The sequence below is a fragment of the Mus caroli genome, chromosome 18 (genome assembly GCF_900094665.2).
Source record: "Mus caroli chromosome 18, CAROLI_EIJ_v1.1, whole genome shotgun sequence".
NCBI lineage: Eukaryota > Metazoa > Chordata > Mammalia > Rodentia > Muridae > Mus > Mus caroli.
Window position 1 is genome coordinate 33,930,553 of NC_034587.1, and position 22,832 is coordinate 33,953,384.

Genomic DNA, 22,832 nt, shown 5'->3' on the forward strand with positions numbered 1-22,832 from the left:
TTAACCTCAATCATTACCCCTTCACAGGCACCAGGATCATCTACGACAGAAAGTTCCTGCTGGAGTGCAAGAACTCACCCATTGCCCGGACACCTCCCTGCTGCCTCCCTCAGATTCCCGGGGTCACAACTCTCCCAGCAGTACCACCCTCCAAGCTGGAGTTGCTGAAGGAACAGAAGCAGACAGAGGAAGAGATAACCGGTAAGAAAATAGTATCAACTATTAACTGCCTTTGTGAAGTGGAGTTGGGATTCAGTTCTAAGAGTGATTCCTGTGCTAGCTGGGTTTACAAACCCTTAGGTGGGTTAACTCTATTCTCTTGCCTTCTCTCCCCAGATGACGAACAGTTTGAAATGGACATGTAATCTAGTGCAAAATGACCTGTATGGAGTAATGGAAGGAGCTCTCATCCTACTATTGCCATCACCTCTTCCTGGGTATCCAAGGGCCAGCTGGCCTCATCTAATCCAGAAAAGAATGACTTGTTGGTTCTGGGCTTCCTTTAGTTGAGGCAGCTGGACCAGGGATAGCAGTGGGCAGCCTCCAAGCCTTTAGCTTTCCTGGTCTATACATATTTCTCCCAAACCTCTTCCCCTCAGGGCTGGCACTGGGGAGCAGAGTATGTCATCTTCTGGCTGCTTAGTAAACTTTCAAAAAACTGTCTTGGCTCCATTGTTGTCCTCAGTGCTAAATTCACAGCGGCACATCTGAGGGACCCAGCAGCCTTGGCTGAGAGGCTGGAAGTGTTTCCAGCTCCCTCTGGCCCACTTCCAGCAGCAATCAAGGCTTGAGGGAAGGCTACTGGAATTGCCAGGCACAAGCAATAACAGCCTGAGCCTTGCCAAGGTCTAGCAGTTCCTGACTTTCCAGGCAGCAGCCTTCCTGGAATTGGACTGTTCTAGCAGCTCCTCCCTAGCCATTTGTAAACTGGACTCCTGGAAGAGATGCTGTTTCACCTAATAGTTATCCCCAATTTCTTGCCCTGCCTTTTCTGCTTACTAAGTACCAATCCCTAGTTCAATGCTGGAAACTTTATATCCTCTTCTCAACATAACCACAAGTATATTTCTGGTCCCAGCTGTTGTTTCTTTTGTTTTGGTTTTCGAGGCAGGGTTTCTCTGTGTAGCCCTGGCTGTCTTGGAACTCACTTTGTAGACCAGGCTTTGGGGATGGTGCTGGAGAGATGGTTCAGTAGTTAAGGGCACTGGCATCTCTTTCAGAGGTCCTGAGTTCAAGTCCCAGCAACAAAACCGTATCTCACAACCATGTGCAATAGGATTTGGTGCCCTCTTCAGGTGTGCAGGCATACATGCAGACAGAACACTCATAAACATAAATCTTTCTTTAGGGTCTACACTGAAACCCAAAATTAGGCATCACCTTATTCAGAAAATCAGATGATTTGACCTCATGTATCAGAAATCTAGTTGTTGAAATAGGATAGCAACGTAGTTTAGGCTGTCACTATGTAGTTGTAGTACAGCGTAACCTTGAACTCCTCTTCCTGCCTCCATGCCTCAACTGTTAGGACTGCAGGTATATGCTGCTACACTCGACAGAAATGCAGAAATCTTGTCTTTTTCTCCTTCGGTTTAAATAGCAGAAAACCCAAGCACTGGTTCTATTCTCTATAGCAATACACCAGAGATACAGCAAAGGGTTGATTTCTTCTACAGGAAGTTTCCAGTTGTTTGAATCTGTTCTCAGACTGAAATTTTATCATGCAAAGACACCATGCCACAATATAAATACACTTTTCCGTCTAATTTTGAGAAGAGCAGGTAGCAATATAGTTATCCCTATCAAGGCCCTTCTTGATGAATGAGACAAGCAGTAGTGTCCATGGAGCAGGGAAGCTGACACCACAAAGAACCAGTCTGGCATCAGAATGGCTCATCTTTCCTACCCACTTCCCACCATTGAGATGTTTATTGAAATGTACATGAATAACAAGTGATCTTGCAGTGGCCTAGATAGGATCTTTGGTCAAGACCCACAAGACCAATAGTCTCCCTGGTGGTAAAAAGGAAGAAGCCTTCCACACTAAGGCATAGGAAGTCAGGTGAAGTGAGTCTGGGGAGCCACAGGCATTATGATGGCTGTTGGAAGCCTGGTATTGTCTGGTTCTCAGGTTCCACTGTAAATTTCTCTTCTTTGGTCTCCTCTGAAGATAGACTCCTCTTTTCTGCAATTAATCTTTTTACTCCCACCATCCACTGACTGACCTCAGTCACGTGGTCAACCATGAGTGATCGGTGAATGTCATCTGCTGCATCCCACTGGTGATGTAAAAGTTCTAAAGAGAGACAGGGTTTGAGCAAGCAAGTAGCAGTAAAAATTGTGTCTTCCATTCCTCCCCTCCCAATCCGTTAAAACCTTACCACCAATTCAGCCATCAATGGGAGGAAAAAGGACCCCCACCCATACCTTGCACTAGCAGTGCCATCCTCTTCTTTACAGGTATTGACAACTTCCCTCCAGCCCACTGTTCTCGAAGCAGCGCCAAGCGTCGGCTGATATCATCACATACCTGCTTCTGAAACAGAAGCTCATCCGGCTCAGTGCTACTAGCATGTGCTCACTCTGGCTCAGGAGGTTGATTCTTAGTCACTAGAGTTCATATTCCTCTACCTAATGCTTAGAGGCTCTCCACTACAAATATGATAAAGCCAATGTCCTCCCAAGACAAATGACATACACGACAAGAATATTAAATTTTCAATGCCGCCTCAGGCCCTCGGGCTCATCTTAATATTACTGTTCAAATAACATCTGGAGCAGACTATCCTGCTGCTTCTTCCTGCTTCAATCCTTTGCCTCTACAGAGCTGAAGAAATCTTCATACAAAGCTTGTCTGTCTCTTCAAAATAGAGTACAAAATCAACAGTATATTCTGAATGGCTTTATTACAAAAATAAAGAAGCTTATAACTCACTAATAGTTAAATATAACTCATCTAGCCGGGCGTGGTGGCGCACGCCTTTAATCCCAGCACTTGGGAGGCAGAGGCCGGCGGATTTCTGAGTTTGAGGCCAGCCTGATCTACAGAGTCAGTTCTAGGACAGCCAGGGCTACACAGAAAAACCCTGTCTCCAAAAACAAAAATTTTATATATATCATTCACAAAGCATCCTTCAAAAGTCCTGAGGATCTCTCTGACATCAGTATCCATTTTCCTGGAAAGACTTGGAGAGATTGCTTAAGAGGCATCAGAAACTCTGTCTTTTAAGAACCATACTTGATTGGGTAGAAATCCTTTCCACCCCCTGAAGTGCCAGGGCCTACCTTTGTGTGACCACGGCAGTCCTCCAATGCCTGTTCCAGAGGTCTCAGCACATCTTCTATCAGAGTTTCAGACTCAATGACTGGGGAACTTGGGGGCTCCACACCAGTAGCAGGACAGCTCCCCATGGGCGGAGGCCTGGAAGCCTTACTTGATGGAGGTGGATGATCCACTGGAGGTGGTCCAGAAGTTTCTGGGGCTGAAATGTTTGCATCAAGCAACAAGGCTTAGTCCCCTGCAATGCTCATTTAATTCCTATCCTCTCATTTCACTTAACTTTGTTCATGGCATTGAATCAATTACAAATTATCTTCATGCCACGAATGTAGAAATAGGCTGCACGGTATTTGCTATCAAAAAACCCCTTCAAATTCTATTTTCCCTTCCTTCCTTCCTTTCTTATTTTTTTAAAGATTGGCTCTACATAGCATGGAACCTGAGTTTAATGTTTTTTAGACCAGGCTCAACTCAAACTCAAGAAATCAAACTCCTTAAGTCTCTGAACTAGGCCAATATTTCACGTGTCATTTTATCTCGAGCAAGTGTGGAATCAAAATTCCTGTTTGTTCACTTCTTTTCAGTTTGCATTCAAACAGTTCCTGGCTCTTGACAGTCTCCTAACAAGTGAATAGTGATTAAACAAACGAGTAAATAACACAAAGACTATATGATCCTGGGAAGAAATCTAGGCAAGAAATATTTGAAAACATCTAAATGAGAGTTTGGAGTCCTTTTATCCAACATATCGTTTACTTAACAGAGCTGCAAAAAGATCAAGCACAAAAAGCGCCTGCGCTGAGCCGTAGATTCCCAACCCTTCTTATGGAGTCCTTGAGGAAAATAGGCCGATGGGACAGGTTTATCCCAGACACCATCTTTTCCTTTTGGTACAGGATTCTGCCCACAGCCCTCACCCACCTCTAGGGGATCCATCCTGTGGGGCCGCAACCCTCTTAGTAAGGGGAGTGCGTTTGGGTCCACCAGTCTGAGTCTGCAGCCCGTAGGAGAATTGTGGCGGGTCGTTCCAGCCGCGTTCCTTGTTGCCTGCGAAGGCGAGGAAGTGTGTGAAACGAGACCAGGAGCCCAACAGACTAACGAAGGATACACTGGGATTGAGGGGACGGGAGAGGGCGAGTACCACCAGCCCGCCGGCCGTGCTCACCGGGCTTCACGTACAGCTCCGCCATCTCCACTTCCGCACCGCCAGCGGGGCAGCGCATCATTTCCGGGGCGGTAGCTCACTCACTCAAGTCGCCTGGTGGTATAGGAGGAGCTGCCTAGAGAGCCCAGCCCCGCCCCCGTTCATTAAAGGACAACTGACTAATCTGGGACTTTATCACGGGATACCAAACATATTTTCTAATGTCTCCTTGTTTGCTCTCAGAAGCAAATTCAAACACAGTAAGTTCCTGCCCTAGCAAACCACGTCTGTCCACCTCTGAAAGGGTCACATCAGTAGACTGCCCTGAAATGAATGCATCTTTACATTCATTTTTCTCTAGGCTTGCTAACAAGAGCTCATCTTCAGTACTCAGATATGTCAACTCTTCAGAAGCCTTCTGAAATGCCTAGGACAAGTATCATCTGAGTTCGTATAACCCTCTGATAATTCCTGGTTAGACTACATGGTATCTTCTGTCTTCTCTATTTGGTTGTTTCTCCTCTGAAAGTCTCAGAAGGAACCCTTACAAATAGGCCTATTTAACATCTGATATAGAAAAGCTCTTAGAAACTGTTTGCTGGGGGCTGGAGAGATGGTTCATCGGATAAGAGCACTAACTGCTCTTCCAGAGGTCCTGAGTTCAATTCCCAGCAACCACATGGTGGCTCACAACCATCTGTAATGGGGTCCGATGCACTCTTCTGGTGTGTCTGAAGACAGCTACAGTGTACTCATATAAATAAAAAGAAATAAGAAATTAAACTGTTTGCTGAATGAATGAAATCAGACTTCCATTATGAATCATGCCTTAATTATGATAGGCAGTCACCAACACCAAGCATACATACCCACTTCACACAGGCTAATGGCCCCCAATCTTAGCCCAGGTCAATATACTCATCACTAGTGAGGTCACTGAGGGATTTTTATTTGCACTGATTCTGCTATAAAGTTGCTGAGGTAGAGCCAATTGTCCAGGGCTGGACAGGGGCAAGGGACAAGAGGACCCAAGGAAAGGGGTGCCACAGGCCTAAGTTACAGTGCAGGGCCTCTCAGTCTTCCATATAAACAACAAACTTGGTAATAAATACAGAGTTGGCAAGGATCAGGGATGGGCAAGAAGGTAAGAGGCTACAGAACCCTAGGGACCAGAAGAGTAGAGAGCCTCTTTACCCAGCAGTCTGATCAATTTTAGGACATATGGAGAAGAGAAGGTTTTAGCCTGAAGGCATCAAGAAATGAGAAGACACCCCGCTTTCGAGGAGCTGCTCCAGCACCCCCAACCCCTCCTTTGAGTAGAGGGGGAGGAAGGGGGCCGCCTGGGGAGTCCATGGAGCTGGTCCGCTTGAGCCGCAGGCGAGCACGGGCCTGAGCACCCCAGGCCTTACCCCGAGCTGCTGAGGCCACTAGACACTTCTGGTACTGAACCTAGGAAGAACGGGAATATGAACATCCAGCTTTCTGCCCCTATACACCTAAAACCTTCCACTGGGCAGGTAACTGGCCAAGAATTCTTTTTGATACAATGCCCATAGTCATGTCTCAAGTACCTATAGCATTCCCAGGTACCTCTCAGCAACAAAAACATAAAGCTTGACATTTCGTGAGTGCTTAAGGAGAGCTAGATACCGTGTTAAGTCCACTGTATGATAATTTAATTTAATCTAGTCATTTATGAAGTGTTGCTAAACTCGTTTTGCGCAAATGAAGATAACCACGGTCCCCAGATAATAAATGATTTGTTTAAGGCAGTAGTTCTCAACCTGTGGCTCACAACCCCCCACAGGGGTCACATATCAGATATTTACAATTCATAACAGCAGCAAAATCAAAGTTATAAAGTAGGAACGAGATAATTTTGTCTGCGGGTCACCACAACATGAGGAAGTTTATTAAAGGTTCACAGCATTAGGTTGAGAAACACTGGTCTAAGTTCTCACAAATAGGAAATGTTAGAACTGACATTGACATGGAAGTCTGTCCAGCTGCAAAACTTGCATTCTTTTTATTGTTGTTTGCTTTTTTTGAGACAGGGTTTCTCTGTGTAGCCTGGCCGTCCTAGAACTTGATCTACAGACAAAGCTAGCCTCAAAATTACAGAGAGCCACCCGCCTCGTGAATGCTGAAATTCATTCACCACCACTACCTGGAAAAAACATGCACTCTAATTCCCTAACACCTCTTTCACGGACACTCCTGGGGTTCTCTGATATAACTGCCTTATGTCTCCCCCTGGCATATTTCTTTGGATGCCCTTTTCTCCCCTACTGGTAGCCTTTCTGCCTCTTGAGAAACCATCTCCATCATCTTGTGGTATGTATCTTATTTCTGATGTGTTTATGTTCTAGTAGAGTATTCTGTAATGGCAAAGGCTGTGTGGGCCTTCTATACAGATGAATTCTCAGGATTAATTATAGTAGTTGGATCCTGCAGACACTCATTTGTTGAACTAATAAGTAAATTGAATTAAGTGAACTGAATAGTATAGTTTAAGCATCCTACATTTTTTAAAAAAGATTTATTTAACGTATGAGTGCTTTATGTGCATGCACATCTGTATGCCAGAAGAAGGCATCAGATCCCATTATATATGGTTGTGAGCCACCATGTTGTTGCTCGGAATTGAACTCAGGATCTCTGGAAGAGCAGACAGTGCTCTTAACCTTTGAGCCATCTCTCCAGCCTGCATCCTACATTTTAACAGCCACATACATCAAGAAGTATGTTGAATCAGTAAAATGGGGCCCACTTTATATAGCACAGATTCATCCAAATGCTGAAATGTGTTATGTGTGTCCATGAGTGTATACAGGGTTTTGTGTGTGTGTGTGTGTGTGTGTGTGTGTGTGTATCTTGTATTAGCATTCCCCATATTTTAAGATAAGCAGAAATAGCAATTATTATGTAGAATGCCCTAAACTTCAAATGTTAGTAACTAACACAAAACTTAGCAAATACAGTGTTTAAAAAATCAGATATGTTTATGAACCAGATTTGGACCTGGGATTACTTGGGTTATGATTTAATGAGAGCTGTCTTGAGCCCACTCCACAGTACAGAGTGGCCACAGGGAAACCCGTCTTCTATTCCCATCCCATCCCTAACTCACCATGCAGGCGGCTTGCACAGCTTCAGAGAGTCCCCCAGCATGAGGCTGGCACCAAAAAGCTGCACACTGGAAGCTCTGACAACCAAGATCAGCGATGAGGCCAAAGGTATGCGGATCACGGCCAACACCAATAAAGGTTACAAGGCGAACAGGGCACTGCCACAGTGGCTCTTCCTCTGCACCAGCCTCTGCCTGCCCACATAAAGCCGAATCACTATAAATTAAGCAATGGCCAGACCCAAAACTTCCAGGACCAAGTAAAGACACACACCCCCACCTCAACATGCCTGTTCACCCTCCAAGGCCCTGAATGTCCCCCTTCAGTGATACCTGGATAGCATGTGCAGTCATCAGAGAGTCAGACACACTGAGCATAGCAGGGACCCAGGTTTTCCGGTCCCCCCGGGCAGTGAGGGTACCAATGGCCTCATTCAGCACATCCATACCTGAGGAGACATGCCCACTGTGTTGTCTGGCTTGGATAGAAAGGGTCTCCTGGGAGTTTCTAGGACTCTTTCATTAACTTAGGATTCAAAGAGATGGGAAGAGAATAGATGGAGCTGCACTTGGAATTCTAAGTTGGAAGAAGGGATATATGGCTATATAAGGCCATGCAAGGACTCTTAAGACTAGCTACAACATAGACCTTACTTCACCCATTTCCCCTTTCCTAACACACCCACCCCCCTCCGGCCCCCTCAGTCCTCACCCATGGCTTTAGTGACTGGTAGGATCCCCATGTACAGTGCTTCATACTTCTGAGCAGCCTGGCTCACTGCATCCAGCAACTCCACTGAAATATACACATTACACACTAAGCTAGCATAGAAACTCAATTACCCCTTTCCCAACCTTTCCTGTGTATAGTCTGAAGACAGAGTTTCACTATGTAACCTGGAACTGGCCTGGAACTTTCTATGAAAAACAGACTCACCTTAAATATGTGACAGTCTTTATATCCCTGCCTTCTAAGTGCTGGGATTACAGGTATGCCTTACCATTTCCAGCTTCCCCACACTAATGACTATGCTAGGACTCAAGTGAGAACTGCTGCTAGTAAAGGAAAACTTACAGATGCACCTTCAATTCACTTCTTTGGGTCCTTGGATCTGGACTCTCCTGGGAGAAGCTAAATAACCACGAACCCCAACACCCTTACCACCTTCATCTTTCACAAAAGCATCCTGTTATTGCAATGCAGCAAGCCCTTCCCCATACCTTGTCTAGGTAAGTCTTCAGGGGAAATAGGATCTGGGGAACAGCAAGCAGCTTCTCCACTGACTCCCACCCTCTCTGACAAGATCTAAAATACAAAGCAGGCAGCATGAGGTACACAGACAGAAGAGACATCAGGGTAAGGGGCCAAGCTTACCCTTTCCCAACCCCATATTCCCTGTCCACCACTGGCCTTCACCTGTGCACAGAGCCCCTGTAGAGCACTTGCTATGGCTTTTGCGGGAACATCACAGTGAAACACATGACATTTGAGCATACAGCTGTCTTTGTCACCCGCAACAAAAGCAAAGTCCCTGGCAGGAGCAGAGATAAAGCTAGTTAGGGGCAGGGGCTTCCACATGCTTCTAAAGGTAGGATTAAGATATGGCACCTTTAGAATGGGAAGTCAGGGATAGATAGGGCTTAGAGTACCTGGTTATCACATACCTGTCACTGTTCCAGAAGCATGTGGGAGCACAGGAGAAAATCAGCCCAGTCTTTCAGACTCTCCCCTATCTGTCCCTGCTGAGCTGGGCCCACCCACCCCAACCAGGGATGAACCAGGCAGGGAAGGTCGTGCTGGGTCCACATCAGAGGATCTGTGTCCAAGGGTTCAGCATCAGTGGGGATCACAGCCTGCAAGGGGGGGAAGGGGGAGGCAACTCTCGCTTGGGGAAATGCAGAAGTCCTCACCGGCCCTTGGAGCTGCCCACACCCCACACACGGATGTGAACCAGAGGCTGACAATGGATCAGACTGTGGTCCAGGGGATTCAGCAGGCTCATGGCATCTTTTTTCAGGATCATCAGCATGTTCTGGCCCTGCTAAGGACGGAGAGTTGACAGATAAAGGTGGCTAACATGGCAAACAAGCAATTCAGGAAAAACCTACCTCTGCTGAGGGATAGACTGACCCCCTGGGGAAATCAGACAGCTCACCTCACCCCAGGTACCATCATGAGGCTGGCTCCGGTTTCGGGTCTGGGCCAGCTGCTGGATACAGTTATTGACAGCAATACTGCTCTTCCCTGGCGCCAGGTCCTCCTCGGGGACCTCTACCCAGCCCAGAGAGCGGACTGCAAAGCACTGACAAGATAGGGAAAAAGAATTGACAAGATGGCGAGTGCAGTGGTGGATGACACAGGATCCACACATATAAACTCGGGCACTCCTACTCTTTACACTTAACGAACCCCTCTCTTTACTATTCTACCCCTAATCTTTCTCTTGAGAGCTCCCAATGTCTTAAACTGGCCACCATGTCCAATCACTACCTTAGCTCCTGGCTCCAGGCTCCGGACATAGGAATCTTCACTATACCATGTTAGAGAGTTACTGGAACAGAGAGTAGAGACAGTAAAAGGATTAAGATCCCTACATTAGAGGCAATGGTAAAACCGAACCTACCTGACCAAGCACAGACCAAAATATATTTGGGACAAGACCCAAAGTTTGCCCCACAAATGCAAACCCAGAAAAAAAAAATAGGACTCAGAATACAGTAAATCAACAGAGTAGCTTAAAATTTGAAGAAATTCAGGACACAAGACAGACATAAACTAAAAGACATACATATAGATATGAATTAATAATGTGGACAAGCCGGGTAGTGGTAGTGCATGTCTTTAATCCCAGCACCTGGGAGGCAGAGGCAGGCGGATTTCTGATTTCGAGGCTAGCCTGGTCTACAGAGTGAGTTCCAGGACAGCCANGGCTATACAGAGAAACCCTGTCTCCAAAANNAAAAAAAAAAAAAAAAAAAAAGTGAACAAAAGCTTCAAACCAGAGGGAGACAGTCTGGAACATACAATAGGAACCCCAAAAGAAATGAAGCCAATGAATGGGATCTATTAGGACAGAGATTATAGAACACAGATCTAATGATAAGAGTTTGCAACAGACAAAACTCAAAATGCTCAAAGTCAAAATCATGAGTCGAAACCAAGTACAAACAGAGCCCCAAACAGACAAGAGTCCCCAGAAGCACAGTCTAAAAGTAAATTGTGAAGGTAGGCATGGTATCATCTCTATGAGTTCCAGGGCAGCCCAGTATACATAGCAAGTTCCAGGCCAGACAGGGCATTCATACTCAGTGAGACCTGAGACCCTGCCTCAAAAGAAAAGAAAAAAGAAAAAAAAAAAAAGCAATCTAGCTGCATTCCTTTGAGTGCTACTACAATAACCTCAAGGTTTTCATTTGGCCAGAGCTACCCGTTACCTCCGGTTCAATGAACTGTCCAGGCTGGAGAAAGATCTTCCCTTGGGGGGTCGCAGTTCCCAAATCCCCTCTGTTCCCTAAATGGAGCAGAAGACTAGTCAGTGTAGTAGCAGGCTACTACTCATAAGTTCAGGCTCCCTCCTCTTGTCCTACCTACCCTTCCTGGGTCCTCTGCACCTGGTAGTTCCCAGGTTGGGCGCTGCCACTGAGTGCTACCGCTGGGTACATGCCAATAATAAGTTCCTGCAGCATCACGGATCTTTCTCCAGCCAGGGGGTAGGCCTGTTTCCCCCTCCAGATTTTGGTCCCCCCACAGGTCATCTACAGGAACAAGGGATTAAAGCAAGGGCACATGTTATTTCGTGAGCTCCCAACACTACCGTTATAACCCTTGCTACATCCCATAGGAGGCCGCCCTAAACCTAGGTATCAACTCTCATCTTAAATATAGCACATGCAAAGATCAAGCTTCAATTATCCCCTGGTTCTCATCCCCGAGACGCCAACCACCACCACCACACGGTGTTTGAACCTCGGGTAGCCTTCCTTCATCCCTCATCTCCCCTCGGCTTTTGGTCCTCCCAACCGGACCCTCGGTGCACACCATCGCAGTTGACCAGAATGATGGCCAGCATATAATCCTTGCCCAGCATAGCCTCTGCTGGCCTGTGCTCTCAGCCCAACGCGACCTCCGGAGCTGCAGGGGCCACAAGCCCAGCCTCTCTGCGCCGGAGACCGCCGGCCGGGCCAACTGGCACCGCGCAAACAAACACTGGGCGGGATAGGGACGGCCTTGGGGGAGGGCAGAGCTGCTTGCGCGTCTGCTTTCCCGAGTCCTCGCGTGTTTCGGTACGTGCTGTCCTACGAAGCGTACTGACACTACGAACTCCGCACAGGTCAGTAACTATGAGTTCCTCGGACGGCGGAAGCCGGGCGAGGAGATCCCGCACAGGGTGCACCAGGGGGCGAATGAGATCATCGCGTGGAGCATGAGATCATCACGCTCCGACCTTTACCCGGGCGCGCACACGGCAAAAGACCAGGTGGGGAGCAGGGCAGCGGCTTTAAATGCCGCAGCCGTCACCAAAAACGCCCCGCCTTCCTCCCCACCCCCTCTCACCCCCCTCACCCTCCTCGAAATGCCCCGGAAGTGCCTCTAAAATTGGAAGTAGCCTTTGCCCTGAGGAGGCGGGGCTGCGCGTGCGTAACAGGTTCGTCAGGGAAAGATGGCGGATGACAAGGTGAGTTGAAAGCGAGGGTTGCTTCAGTCGGCGTGGCATTCCCGTTCCTTAACCATTTTAGTTTTGAACAGAGACGTCAGGGATAACTCTTGTCTTTTTTTCCTAAGTTCCTGTTATTAGGGGCATTAGGCGAAGGGTTACCCTTCTGGGGACGGACAGAGTACCTTTCTATGAGCACACATTCAAATATAGTCACTCTGTAACAGTCCTCACTTGGGTCTGCTCTCTAGCCCCTGAAGTCTGCCTTCCAGACACAGCGTTTCCAATCCACCCTTACCACCACCCTCATTCAAACACGCCTTGCTCGCTCGTTGAATTTCATACTCAACATGCTACCAGAGTTGAGTCTTTTTTAGTTATACTCTTGCTGACAGTTATTCTCTCGCATATCCACGTATCATATTCAGTTTTGAATGGCCTAAGCATATATCAGGTTAGCCTTGAGTTGTACATGGAACTGCTCCAACCCGTTATCCATAGTTGGTCTGGAAGCCCGGTGTTGCCCACAAATTTCCTATTAGCCTGCCAGTTTCTCAGGTATTGGAACACAGCAAGTGTAGAAGCTAAATGACTGTTTTCAGCTAGCTTGTGTTTGAGCCATAGTACTTCCTACATAAAGCTAAAATGGAAGTTCCTCTGCTGGCTATATGAGTCTATAACAGGCCTTACAAGTTCCTGGTGCACATTCCACCAGTCACCTGCCTGTTCCCCGTGCGCATGCTTTTCAGTGTCTGTCTTCCTTTATCACTGCCGTCTCGGGAAGGGTTTGTAGGAAGAGATTTATTTGGTTCTTCCCGTCATCCCTCCCACAGCTCACCTAGTTCCTAGCCACTGATAAAAATTGAACAGGGCATGGGACTGGGTCAAGTCTGCTGGAGCCAGCCTCTCCCTTGTCCTAGGATTCTCTGCCCAAGCTTAAGGACCTGACATTTCTCAAGAACCAGCTGGAGCGCCTACAGCAGCGTGTGGAAGGTGAAGTCAACAGTGGCGTAGGCCAGGTAAGGGTCCAGTTGCTATTAGAAATGTTGAAAGGGAAATGTTTTTTCCTTTTTTTTTCTTTTCTTTTCTTTTTGCAGTGGATATTGAGGGCCCAAGACAAGTCTCCCTGAGAAAATAGCACTTTGAACTGGTTATTGTGGTGCACACAGGTTGAATGTGCACAAGTTCCTGGTGCACATGCACCTGTCACCTGCCTGTTCCCCGTGTGCATGCTTTTCAGTGTCTGTCTTCCTTTATCACTGCTGTCTCGGGAAGGTTTTATAGGAAGAGATTTATTTGGTTCTCCCCATCATCCCTCCCACAGCTCACCTAGTTCCTAGCCACTGATAAAATTGAACGGGGCATGGGACAGCCACTCTGTCCCAGGAACTTGAAGGCTAGCCTGGTCTACCTAGAAAGCTGTAGGCCAGCCTATACATGAGGCCAATGCTACACACAAGAGACCTCGTCGACAAACCAGAAAGAGGGGGAGGGGAATACTACTTGAGCTGAGCTCTTATGAGGGTTGTAAATAGATGAAGGGGTGTGTGTGCAAACATCCCAGGTACTACATAGATAGAACCTTGGTGATAAGCAGCATTGCAAACATGAAGCAAGGAGTAAGGCGGTTAGTTTGTAGTCATCAGAGACCATACTAGGAAAAGAAGCTGGGGAAACTGAGGGGCTCAGGTTTCTTGGAAGCCTCTTTGGCATTCTGGCTGAATGGGGTTCTGGTAGGAGGCCTCTGAAGCTATTATGTGATCGGGACTATGTTCTTTTTCAAGCTCCAGAATTTTGAGATAATCTTTAGAAAAGAGAACACAGCTATCAGTAGTGAGGAGCAGGTGGCCGAATGCCCTAAGCCCAGCTTAGCTCCTAGGCAGAGAAAAGGAGAGCACACCTGATTTCCTTCTGTGTTTTTCCTCCCCCGCAGGATGGCTCCCTCTTGTCCTCCCCATTCTTCAAGGGCTTCCTGGCAGGATACGTGGTGGCCAAACTGAGGGCATCAGCAGTATTGGGCTTTGCAGTGGGCACTTGCACTGGCATCTATGCAGCTCAGGCATATGCCGTACCCAACGTGGAGAAGACACTGAAGAACTACTTTAGGTCGCTACGGAAGGGGCCTGACTAGACCCTTTGGGGAAAACAGGACGAGCATGTTGGGCCTGCAGGTAGAGCCCTTTCTATCACAGACACTCTATCTGGCTTCCCCTGCTATTATTGTTCATGTGCTAACTCCGTCTATTCTGCCTCTTTCATCCCTGCCTTTCTTCCTGCAGAGAGTGGACAGTGCTTTATCAGCCTGCACCCTAGACTCCTTCCCTCCCTAGTTCCATGGGACTGACCCCAAAACTATGGGTCATGAATACCCTCTTGAAGACCTAACTGGAATGTGCGGCTGTCTCTGATCCTCAGTATTCTCTCTGGTGATGTACCACAGTTCTATACTCAATTTCCTACAAATGTGTCCCAGCCCCTCTGTCCCTTGCTAGCTACCCAGGCCACCTAGGGTCTGGTGTAGGCCATGAGTGTAGAAGATGGGGGTGTGCCAGGCCTAGCCCGCCCAAGACAGGCTCGCTGGACCCTGTTGCTCTTCCTGTCCACTGCCATGTATGGTGCCCATGCACCATTCTTAGCACTGTGCCATGTGGATGGCCGCGTGCCCTTCCGGCCCTCCTCAGCTGTGTTACTCACTGAGCTGACCAAGCTCCTGTTGTGCGCCTTCTCCCTCCTGGTAGGCTGGCAAACATGGCCCCAGGGCATGCCACCCTGGCGCCAGGCTGTGCCTTTTGCACTGTCAGCCCTGCTCTATGGCGCCAACAACAACCTGGTGATTTATCTGCAGCGCTACATGGACCCCAGCACCTATCAGGTGCTGAGCAATCTCAAGATTGGAAGCACAGCTCTATTGTACTGCCTCTGCCTTGGGCATCGCCTCTCTGCGCGTCAGGGCTTGGCGCTGCTGCTGCTGATGGCTGCAGGAGCCTGCTATGCATCAGGTGGCTTTCAGGAACCTGTGAACACCCTTCCTGGGCCCGCGTCAGCAGCCGGAGCCCATCCCATGCCCTTGCATATCACTCCACTGGGACTTCTGCTCCTCATCCTATACTGCCTCATCTCCGGCTTGTCCTCCGTGTACACGGAGCTGATCATGAAGCGACAGCGGTTGCCCTTGGCTCTTCAGAACCTCTTCCTCTACACTTTTGGGGTGATCCTGAACTTTGGACTGTATGCTGGCAGTGGCCCAGGCCCGGGCTTCCTGGAGGGCTTCTCTGGATGGGCAGTGCTTGTGGTGCTGAACCAGGCAGTCAATGGGCTGCTCATGTCGGCTGTCATGAAGCATGGCAGCAGCATCACACGCCTCTTCATCGTGTCCTGCTCGCTCGTGGTCAACGCTGTGCTGTCAGCGGTACTACTCCAGCTGCAGCTCACAGCCATCTTCTTCCTGGCCGCACTGCTCATCGGTCTGGCTGTGTGCTTGTACTATGGTAGCCCCTAAGTCTTTGACCACCTCCACTCACTTGTGACTGTGTAGATTAAATGCAACCACCAGAGTCACCTCCCATCCCCCTGCAATCCCCAGCAGCCCCATAACAAGTGCCTTGTAGGAGAAGCTAAGGTGTCCAGGTTAGCCTTTGCATGTTCAGGTGGGAGAGTTACCCCCAGGAGGCATAAAGAGTGGACTCGGTTAAGGAAATGCCTAACTGCACTCCGGTATTCCTTCGTACTCAAGAGGTGGGATCCCCAAACCCAGGCCTGTCCTTGACGATCCCTGCCTTGTCCTGCATGGACATGGCTGCTTCAAATGAAGCTTCAGTCCTCTTACCTGCTGTGGTCACTCCTGAAGACTCTGTCCCGAATGCTCCAGCCCAGCATGATTTCCACATAAAGATGCGTAGTTTGCCCCCTGCACAGAGCTGTTCCCCTCACCCACCTGTTATTCTGGAGGGGTCAGAGGAGGCTGGGGCTTGACTCATCTCAGGGAACATTGCCCCTGGGCCCTGGCTTAAGCCTACACTCCTGACCCCTGTGCCAACTCGAGAGCCCTGTTGAAGCCTTTACCTCTGAAGCACTTAGGAGGTTCTGTTCTTTCCACTCTCCATGGTGTCCTCGCTTCAACAGCTTGGGAGGGCTCTGCAGAGTAACCAGGGACCAGGTCCAGAAAATGTTTATAGCCAATCAGTGTCTAACTACTTCAGCAATAAGGTCTTAATAAAGCGTTCTAGGGTGTGGGGTGCTTCCTACAACCATTTACAGTTGTTCTGTTTTCTGTGTTTCCTCCCCTCAGTCATGATTTTACTGAGTTTCCTAAGTAGTTTTGGAGGAACGTCTAGAGTGGGAGGAAAGGATTCTCCCAGCTGTTGCCAGTGTCAGTGTTCATTTTGGGAGCTCGGTGGATCTGAGAAGGGTTTTGTCCAGTTATGGTGGGACATGCCCATGATCCCAGCTCTGTGAGGCAAAGCAGGATGACCTCAGGCTTAAGGTCAGGCTGAACTGCTTGATGAGACCCTGTCTCAATAGAACCATTGAGAGGGTGTGATGACACAAACGTGTGACTCTGCTTGGGAGATAGAGGCAGGACTGCGAGTACAGTGGAGCTGGTCTAGTGGTTACGATTGTATGTTTCTCTGTAAAGAACCCAAGTTCAGTTCCCAGGCACCTGTAACTCCACCTCCAGGGGGTCTGGCACCTCAGGCCTCCACGGCAGTCACATACCCACCCACCAACACACAAAGATAGTTTCTTTTAAAATGAAAGGCCAGCCTAGGCCACGTTTTTAATTATCCTCGAAGAAAAAGAAAACGAAGGGCTGAGATTCGTGTTCAGGAGCCAAGTACTTGCTTACATGTGCAAGGCCCTGTGTTTGAGCCCCAGTACTGAAGAATTTTTTTTTCTTTTAATCACCTTAAGCTCTGAGGAATTTAAGAGATTCTTGAGTCTAGAAAATACTCATCCCAGCAGGACGAATTAGGCTAGAAAACACTTAAGTCCACAAATGTGTCTTGGGGCAGGATTTTGCATCATAGTCCAGGCTAGCCTGGAATGAAGTCTATAGCCCAGGCTATCCACAAATTAGAAGCAGCCTCAGCCTCTGGAATGCAGAGTTTATGGGCATGAGATGGCATACCCAGCCACTGTTTTGACTCGTACTCTGGTTCTGATACCTGTAATCATCTGTCCTTTGGAATCCTGGCCAGGAAACGGTCAGATCCTGCTCTTGTGGTAGAACACTGGGTGGGCTTTTCAAAGCAAGAGCTGGATTGTATCCTGATGCCAGCATACAATCCCAGTACTCTGAAGTTGGGGGCAGGAAAGCCAGTAAGTAAAGATCATTCATTGTTAGTTTAAAGCAAGTTCCAGGTCAGCCTGGGCTATATGAGACCAGGTCTCAAAAGAGAAAAGGTGGCAGAGTTTGAGCTGTAGTTCAAAGGTAGAGAAGACGCTTGGTGTGCAGAGGCCTTGGGTTCTATCCCCAGCCCAGGAGGAAGAGAATGGTCCCTCAGCTACTTAGCTGACTGTCCTTGGGCAGTTACTAGGACGGGTTTTCTCTGAATGAGGGTCAAATGGCACAAACACAGGAGAGCTGAAAAAACCTTCTAGGTATTGGGCACTTAGCAGAGATTGGTAAAAGGAGACAGGGTTAGTGGTGGTGTTGGTAGGTTTCTGTAATGAAAGCCATCTTGGTTGGTATGCCCCACCTTCCTCTCGCTTCTGGGCCTTCATGAATGAGGACAAAGGAAGGTAGCCCTGGAGTGTTGTGGATCAGATGTCTCTCCAGGCAGGACTCCAGCACGGCTGGCCCTGTCTGCACTCTGCTCAAGCTGCTGGTTCTGGGCCTGGAGTTGTTGATTCTTCAAGGCCAGATCAATGGAGCCTTGGAGGATGCCAGCCAGCAGACTGCGGTAGTGATGCTCTGTGACCATGGCTTTCTCCTCCCACATCCTCTGCCATGCTTGGAATACCTGCATGCAGATTCAGAGGAGCTTCGTGGGCCATGAGCCTTGGCACCAACTTAAGGCCTGCCCTTTGTCTCCACTAACCTGCAGCAAGTGGCACGTCCGAGCACGGGTGGCCTGTACATACAAGTCATATAGGACCACCAGATCTTGCTCTGCCACATCCCGTTCTGCCTGCAGGGCTTCCACCTGAAGTTTTAGCACTGCCTGCTCCTTACGTTGACTCTCTCTCCCCATGCAAGCCTGCAAAAATAAGTTGTGCTTTTCGGTGGGTACCACCTCTGTGCAAGGCCTTGTGCTAAATATTTCATGCATATGATCTCATTTAATCCTTAACAGCCTTAGGACAAAGTTTCCCTTTTGTAGATTTGCAAACAGTGCATCAAGGACATAATCTAGTTGACCAAATTTCCATGGTTACCGCTGGACAGAGCTGAAATGACACATGCTTTCAAGAGTTCCCAGTCCTCACTAGTGTTAAATCCAGACCCAGAGGTGTGACACACTGTCTCTGTAACCTTTCTGACAACACTTGCTAGGCTCTAGCCAGACAGAACAATTCCTGGTCTCAATTTTGCTGCTGTTTCCCTCTGCTTTGCTTACAATTTTGCCTCACCTGAGAACACGTCCCCACCCACCACATACACAAGTGTGTTTGTTTGTTTGTTGAAATTTGTGTGTGTGTGTGTGTGTGTGTGTGTGTGTGTAGGGAGAGGATGGGAATGAGACAAGGTCTTCTTTAAATGCCAAACTGACCTTGAACTCTCCTGCCTATACCTCCTGGGTGCTAAGAGGCCCATACCATGGTAGTGGTATGTGGCCACATCTTTTACCTCTTAACAATTGTTTTACTGAGCACCCTCGAGGATCTAACTCCTGGGCTGATTCTAGTTTATCTCTGGGTCTCTTCTTAGGCCCAGTGTCCTCTGACTACCCAGTCCAGCCTGGGTAAAGTGGACCTCATTGTTCCCACCTTCCTGTAGCTGTCCATCATAGCAAACAGCACCTAATATGGCCTCTTCTATGTTCCACAAGGCTGAGATGGGTGTGGCATGCACATGGACCAGTGGTTATGATCCCGTCTAGTCCTTGCTACAGTGTCTGACCTAGGACAAGGAGCCTCAGGTCCCACACTTCTCCTTCCTCACCTCTTCTGCCACGGTGCCTTTGATCTGTTCACAGGCCACTTCCTTCCGGTGTTCCAAATGTTTCAGCTCTTCCTGGATCCTCATCTGGTGTTCCTCTCGAAGTCTCTGCCTCCGGGCCTGGGCCAGAGAGAACTGCAGGGCCACATCTGGGACCTGATGGGCCTAAATGGCATCATTTGAGGCTTAGAATGCAGGGCATGAATACATCTGGAACAAACACCAACCTTTCCAACAGAACTTCAGTGCTACAGCTGAACCCAGGATCTAACTGGCCTGGGAGAATCCATAGACTGAGATGAGACTCGGGAGGCTGCCAGTGGAGAGAGGGGAGAGCCCGTCTGCTGATGGGTCCTGTAGTAGTGTAAGACCCCACCACTATGATCCATACCAGTAGGTCAGCAGCTCCTCCCCATGATCCTGCCTATGAGATCCAGGAAACCTTTAGGTCATTGTCCAAAGAAGCTCCATTCCTCCCTGACAGGACTTGAGGACCTCTAATTCCCCCAGATTTTCTGTTGTTTTGGGGGGTATGTGAAGTGTTACTACCTGTTCCTCACAGTGCCCAAGGGGATGCTTTAGGCGGAGCCCAGACCCTAGAAATCCTCTTCTTCCTGCCTCTAGAGGAAAATGTCATTAGTCACTTAAAAGTACACACACAGACACACACACTCACACACACACACACACACACACACACACACACACACACACACACTCACACACACACACACACTGCAGAGGGGACGAATAGCAATGCAAATAAAGCCCAGGGCAGTAAAACACTTGCCAAGGCGGAGCAGGGCAGGGAGACTACGATAAGCCCAATTCCCTATCCCAGGCCAGTAAAAATAGGCTGTGAATATGCAATTGCAAAAAAGGGAGAAGAGGACAGGCATGGTGGCATATGTCCATAACCCCAGAACTCAGGAGCCACAAATAGTAGGATCTCAAGGAGTTCAAGACCAGCCAGGGATACATAGTGAGACTCTGTCTCAAAAAGAAAACAAAAGAGAAGAGAAAGGAAGGGAAAGAAAAGACAAACAAACAAAAGAAAGAAAGGGGCTGGGTTCAACCACCGTGAAGCAAGTCCTGGAAGACAGTGCCCCGTTTTGGACAAGAAAGGCTTTGTCTAAAGCACTGATTCTCAACCTGTGGGTCGCGACCCCTAGTGACTCAAAGGAAAGTTGCTTGTAGAGGGTTGACTACCATCGGGAAAACACAGATGTTTCCACTGTGAGTCATAACAGCAACAATGTTACAGTTAGGGATATAGCAATGAAAATAATTTTATGGTTGGGGGGACATCACCACACAAGGGATTGTATTAAAGATCGCAGCATGGGAACGATTGAGGAGCACAGGACCCTCAGGAATCAGAGCATCCCGTCCCAGGGCCTGCAGAGAGATGCCTTTGGGCTGCTCACATTTCCTTTTTGCTTACCTGACAAATGAGCAGAGTGTCTTCCCTGCTTACAGTAGTTCAGTGGCTCGCCTTTAACCTTCAAGAGACAGACGGAATGTCTCCTTAGATTTACAAAGCCTGTGTGCCCTGGCTGTCTCCAGCTCCATTCTAGTCCTAACTCTGTCTCTGTTCTCCAGCAAATTACGTTGCCTGCAGTTCCCCAGAGATATCAAGTGTCTGCTGGTTTCAGTTTCTGCCTAGAATGTCCTTCACTGTCTTTATAAACTCCATCAGAACTCACTTCCTAGGAGATCTTGCTTTCCTCAGTTTTCAAGGCGTATTGATGTCTCATAGAGTCAAGTTGCCAAGCTTTTCAGAGCACTGACCGCAGCAATGTAATTGTCTCTTCTCAGACTAAATTCTACCAGGGCAGGGAACTCCTGGGGCTAACGTGTACCGAGCATGTGATGCATGGTCAATAAATATTTGGGAATCAATAAATAAGTGGAGGGCTGGAGAGATGGCTCAGCAGTTAAGAGCACTGACTACTCTGCCAGAGGCCCTGAGTTCAATTCCCAGCAACCACAGGGTGGCTCACAACCATCTGTAATAGGATCTAGTGTGTGTCTGAAGACAGCTGCAGTGTACTCATATAAATAAAAAATAAATAAATCTTTGAAAAATCAATCAATCAATCAATAGAATGTTCCGTAAACAAAGAAGAGGAAGGCTGACGTGTATGGAGCCCCCAGGAGTTAGGATGAGAAGATGTACCTGGGGTTCAAGGAGCCTCACAGTCTCATCCCTTGCCCCTTTGTGGGTGTGGCTTCTTGGGCCCCAGGCTTTTACAACCTAGGAGGAAAGGACTGGAGTGGGTACTGGCCCCTCCGATGAAGGTGTCCCCATGTCCCACCTTGCTCACCTGTAGTTCCCAGAGTGCCCTTCCTAGTTGGTTCAACCCACTGTCTGTCAAGGCGTCTCCAAGAAGGCCTAAGCGCAGCATCTTTAGGGTGGCCCTGCGGGCCCTCATCTCCTCTACTGCATTCCATAGGGTGGGCTTCACATCATTCACCTGCATCCTCTTTCTTGAGGCCCCCAACAAAGCATTCTGGAGCAAACTCAGGGAGCTACCTAGAAAGAGACAACACACTAGACTACTCTTTTCTGCACCGCAAAGCACACTGACTATATACTATACACTATACACTGTACACTATACACTGTACACTATACACTATACACTATACACTATACACTATACACTATACACTATACACTATATACTATATACTATATACTATATACTATATACTATATACTATATACTATATACTCTATCATGGGCTGTTTATCAAAATCAACCTAACCCTTTCCAGGTCTGGTAGCCCTGTCACCCTAGCTACTCTGGTGGCCGAGGCAAGTTCAAGGCTTAGTTTTGAAACTTAGTGAACCCATCTGAAAACAAAAAATCAAAGTGGCTAGGATGTAGCTCAGTAGTAGACTTACTTGCCTAGTATGTGTTAGGTTCCTAGGTTCGATCCCCATTCTAAAACTATCATATCTTCTTCATAGTCATCATCACCATCATCACCACCACCACCATCATCATCTTCTGAGCATCTAATAATTCCTATTTAACTTTCACTGTGTTTGATGGGCCTGTGCTCTGACTGCTTTTGGATTTATCTTTTTATCCACAGCAACTCTAAACCATCTGCCTCTTGAAGCCTGTGCCATCAATCAGAACATAAACCTAACCTGTAGATAAACACGTCTGCCCTCCCTGCAAACATAAGTTCGTTTTATATTCTGATTAATATCTTGAGGGTATGAGATGCTCCGACTTATCTTTTTCTACCAAGCTAGGGACAGGGGGACGTCTGGGAACTGCCGGCCAAATGAATGTTTGTTGGTTGTGGAGACAGAGGGTCAGACTGTTTTTTTTTTTTTTAAACTTAATGAAAAATTTGAAACAGACCAATATAAGACATCCATCTACCTACCTCCAACTTTAACTGCTGCCCCCTCCCACGTCAGATGTTGGGAATCGATTCTAAGGCCTTAAGTACCCGGGCAAAGCCGGGCGTGGTGGCGCACGCCTTTAATCCCAGCACTTGGG

The 22,832-nt window shown here is 48.0% G+C and overlaps 6 protein-coding genes across 13 annotated transcripts in view; 3 read left to right on the plus strand and 3 right to left on the minus strand.

Annotated features, from left to right (window-relative positions):
* The window catches only part of LOC110285020 (ankyrin repeat and KH domain-containing protein 1), a 106,409-nt gene extending 105,332 nt beyond the window's left edge, over nt 1-1,077 (plus strand). For all 3 annotated transcript variants that reach the window (XM_021151052.2, XM_021151053.2, XM_021151056.2), the window contains 2 exons: nt 28-201; nt 337-1,077. In XM_021151052.2, coding sequence (XP_021006711.1) covers nt 28-201; nt 337-340 — 178 coding nt within the window. In that variant the 3' untranslated portion in view covers nt 341-1,077. The remainder of the gene's footprint in view (nt 1-27; nt 202-336) is intronic.
* A 613-nt stretch (nt 1,078-1,690) lies between these two features.
* Sra1 (steroid receptor RNA activator 1) lies at nt 1,691-5,070 on the minus strand. 2 transcript variants are annotated; one of them, XM_021150648.2, is made up of 5 exons: nt 4,446-5,059; nt 4,202-4,327; nt 3,286-3,482; nt 2,428-2,536; nt 1,691-2,296 (listed from the first exon to the last, which is right to left on the minus strand). In XM_021150648.2, the coding sequence occupies exons 1-5, from the start codon at nt 4,504-4,506 to the stop codon at nt 2,091-2,093; spliced, it is 699 nt and encodes a 232-aa protein (XP_021006307.1). In that variant the 5' UTR covers nt 4,507-5,059; the 3' UTR covers nt 1,691-2,090. The 2 variants fall into 2 exon arrangements, with proteins under 2 accessions (XP_021006307.1, XP_021006308.1); XM_021150649.2 differs by having other exon boundaries at nt 2,137-2,296; nt 2,531-2,536; nt 4,446-5,070.
* A 282-nt stretch (nt 5,071-5,352) lies between these two features.
* Nucleotides 5,353-11,960, minus strand: Apbb3 (amyloid beta precursor protein binding family B member 3). 4 transcript variants are annotated; one of them, XM_021150271.1, is made up of 13 exons: nt 11,591-11,960; nt 11,144-11,307; nt 10,987-11,063; nt 10,043-10,103; nt 9,708-9,854; nt 9,463-9,590; nt 9,217-9,222; nt 8,969-9,083; nt 8,773-8,857; nt 8,264-8,347; nt 7,885-8,000; nt 7,555-7,746; nt 5,353-5,873 (listed from the first exon to the last, which is right to left on the minus strand). In XM_021150271.1, the coding sequence occupies exons 1-13, from the start codon at nt 11,637-11,639 to the stop codon at nt 5,637-5,639; spliced, it is 1,461 nt and encodes a 486-aa protein (XP_021005930.1). In that variant the 5' UTR covers nt 11,640-11,960; the 3' UTR covers nt 5,353-5,636. The 4 variants fall into 4 exon arrangements, with proteins under 4 accessions (XP_021005930.1, XP_021005929.1, XP_021005932.1 ...); XM_021150270.2 differs by having other exon boundaries at nt 9,463-9,593; XM_021150273.2 differs by lacking the exon at nt 9,217-9,222 and having other exon boundaries at nt 11,591-11,727.
* Nucleotides 11,809-16,458, plus strand: Slc35a4 (solute carrier family 35 member A4). 2 transcript variants are annotated; one of them, XM_029471986.1, is made up of 4 exons: nt 11,809-12,227; nt 13,040-13,225; nt 14,140-14,377; nt 14,486-16,458. In XM_029471986.1, the coding sequence occupies exon 4, from the start codon at nt 14,731-14,733 to the stop codon at nt 15,703-15,705; it is 975 nt and encodes a 324-aa protein (XP_029327846.1). In that variant the 5' UTR covers nt 11,809-12,227; nt 13,040-13,225; nt 14,140-14,377; nt 14,486-14,730; the 3' UTR covers nt 15,706-16,458. The 2 variants fall into 2 exon arrangements, with proteins under 2 accessions (XP_029327846.1, XP_021005933.1); XM_021150274.1 differs by having other exon boundaries at nt 13,127-13,225.
* On the plus strand, nt 12,213-14,337 carry LOC110285147 (SLC35A4 upstream open reading frame protein). Its single transcript, XM_021151137.1, has 3 exons — nt 12,213-12,227; nt 13,127-13,225; nt 14,140-14,337. The coding sequence occupies exons 1-3, from the start codon at nt 12,213-12,215 to the stop codon at nt 14,335-14,337; spliced, it is 312 nt and encodes a 103-aa protein (XP_021006796.1).
* Nucleotides 16,459-17,926: 1,468 nt separating the features above from the next.
* Nucleotides 17,927-22,832, minus strand: part of LOC110285148 — an 11,547-nt gene continuing 6,641 nt past the window's right edge. The window contains exons 6-12 of the mRNA XM_021151138.2: nt 21,636-21,844; nt 21,488-21,565; nt 20,753-20,810; nt 19,858-19,928; nt 19,312-19,473; nt 18,248-18,406; nt 17,927-18,169 (exon numbers count right to left, since the gene is read on the minus strand). Coding sequence (XP_021006797.1) covers nt 17,927-18,169; nt 18,248-18,406; nt 19,312-19,473; nt 19,858-19,928; nt 20,753-20,810; nt 21,488-21,565; nt 21,636-21,844 — 980 coding nt within the window. The remainder of the gene's footprint in view (nt 18,170-18,247; nt 18,407-19,311; nt 19,474-19,857; nt 19,929-20,752; nt 20,811-21,487; nt 21,566-21,635; nt 21,845-22,832) is intronic.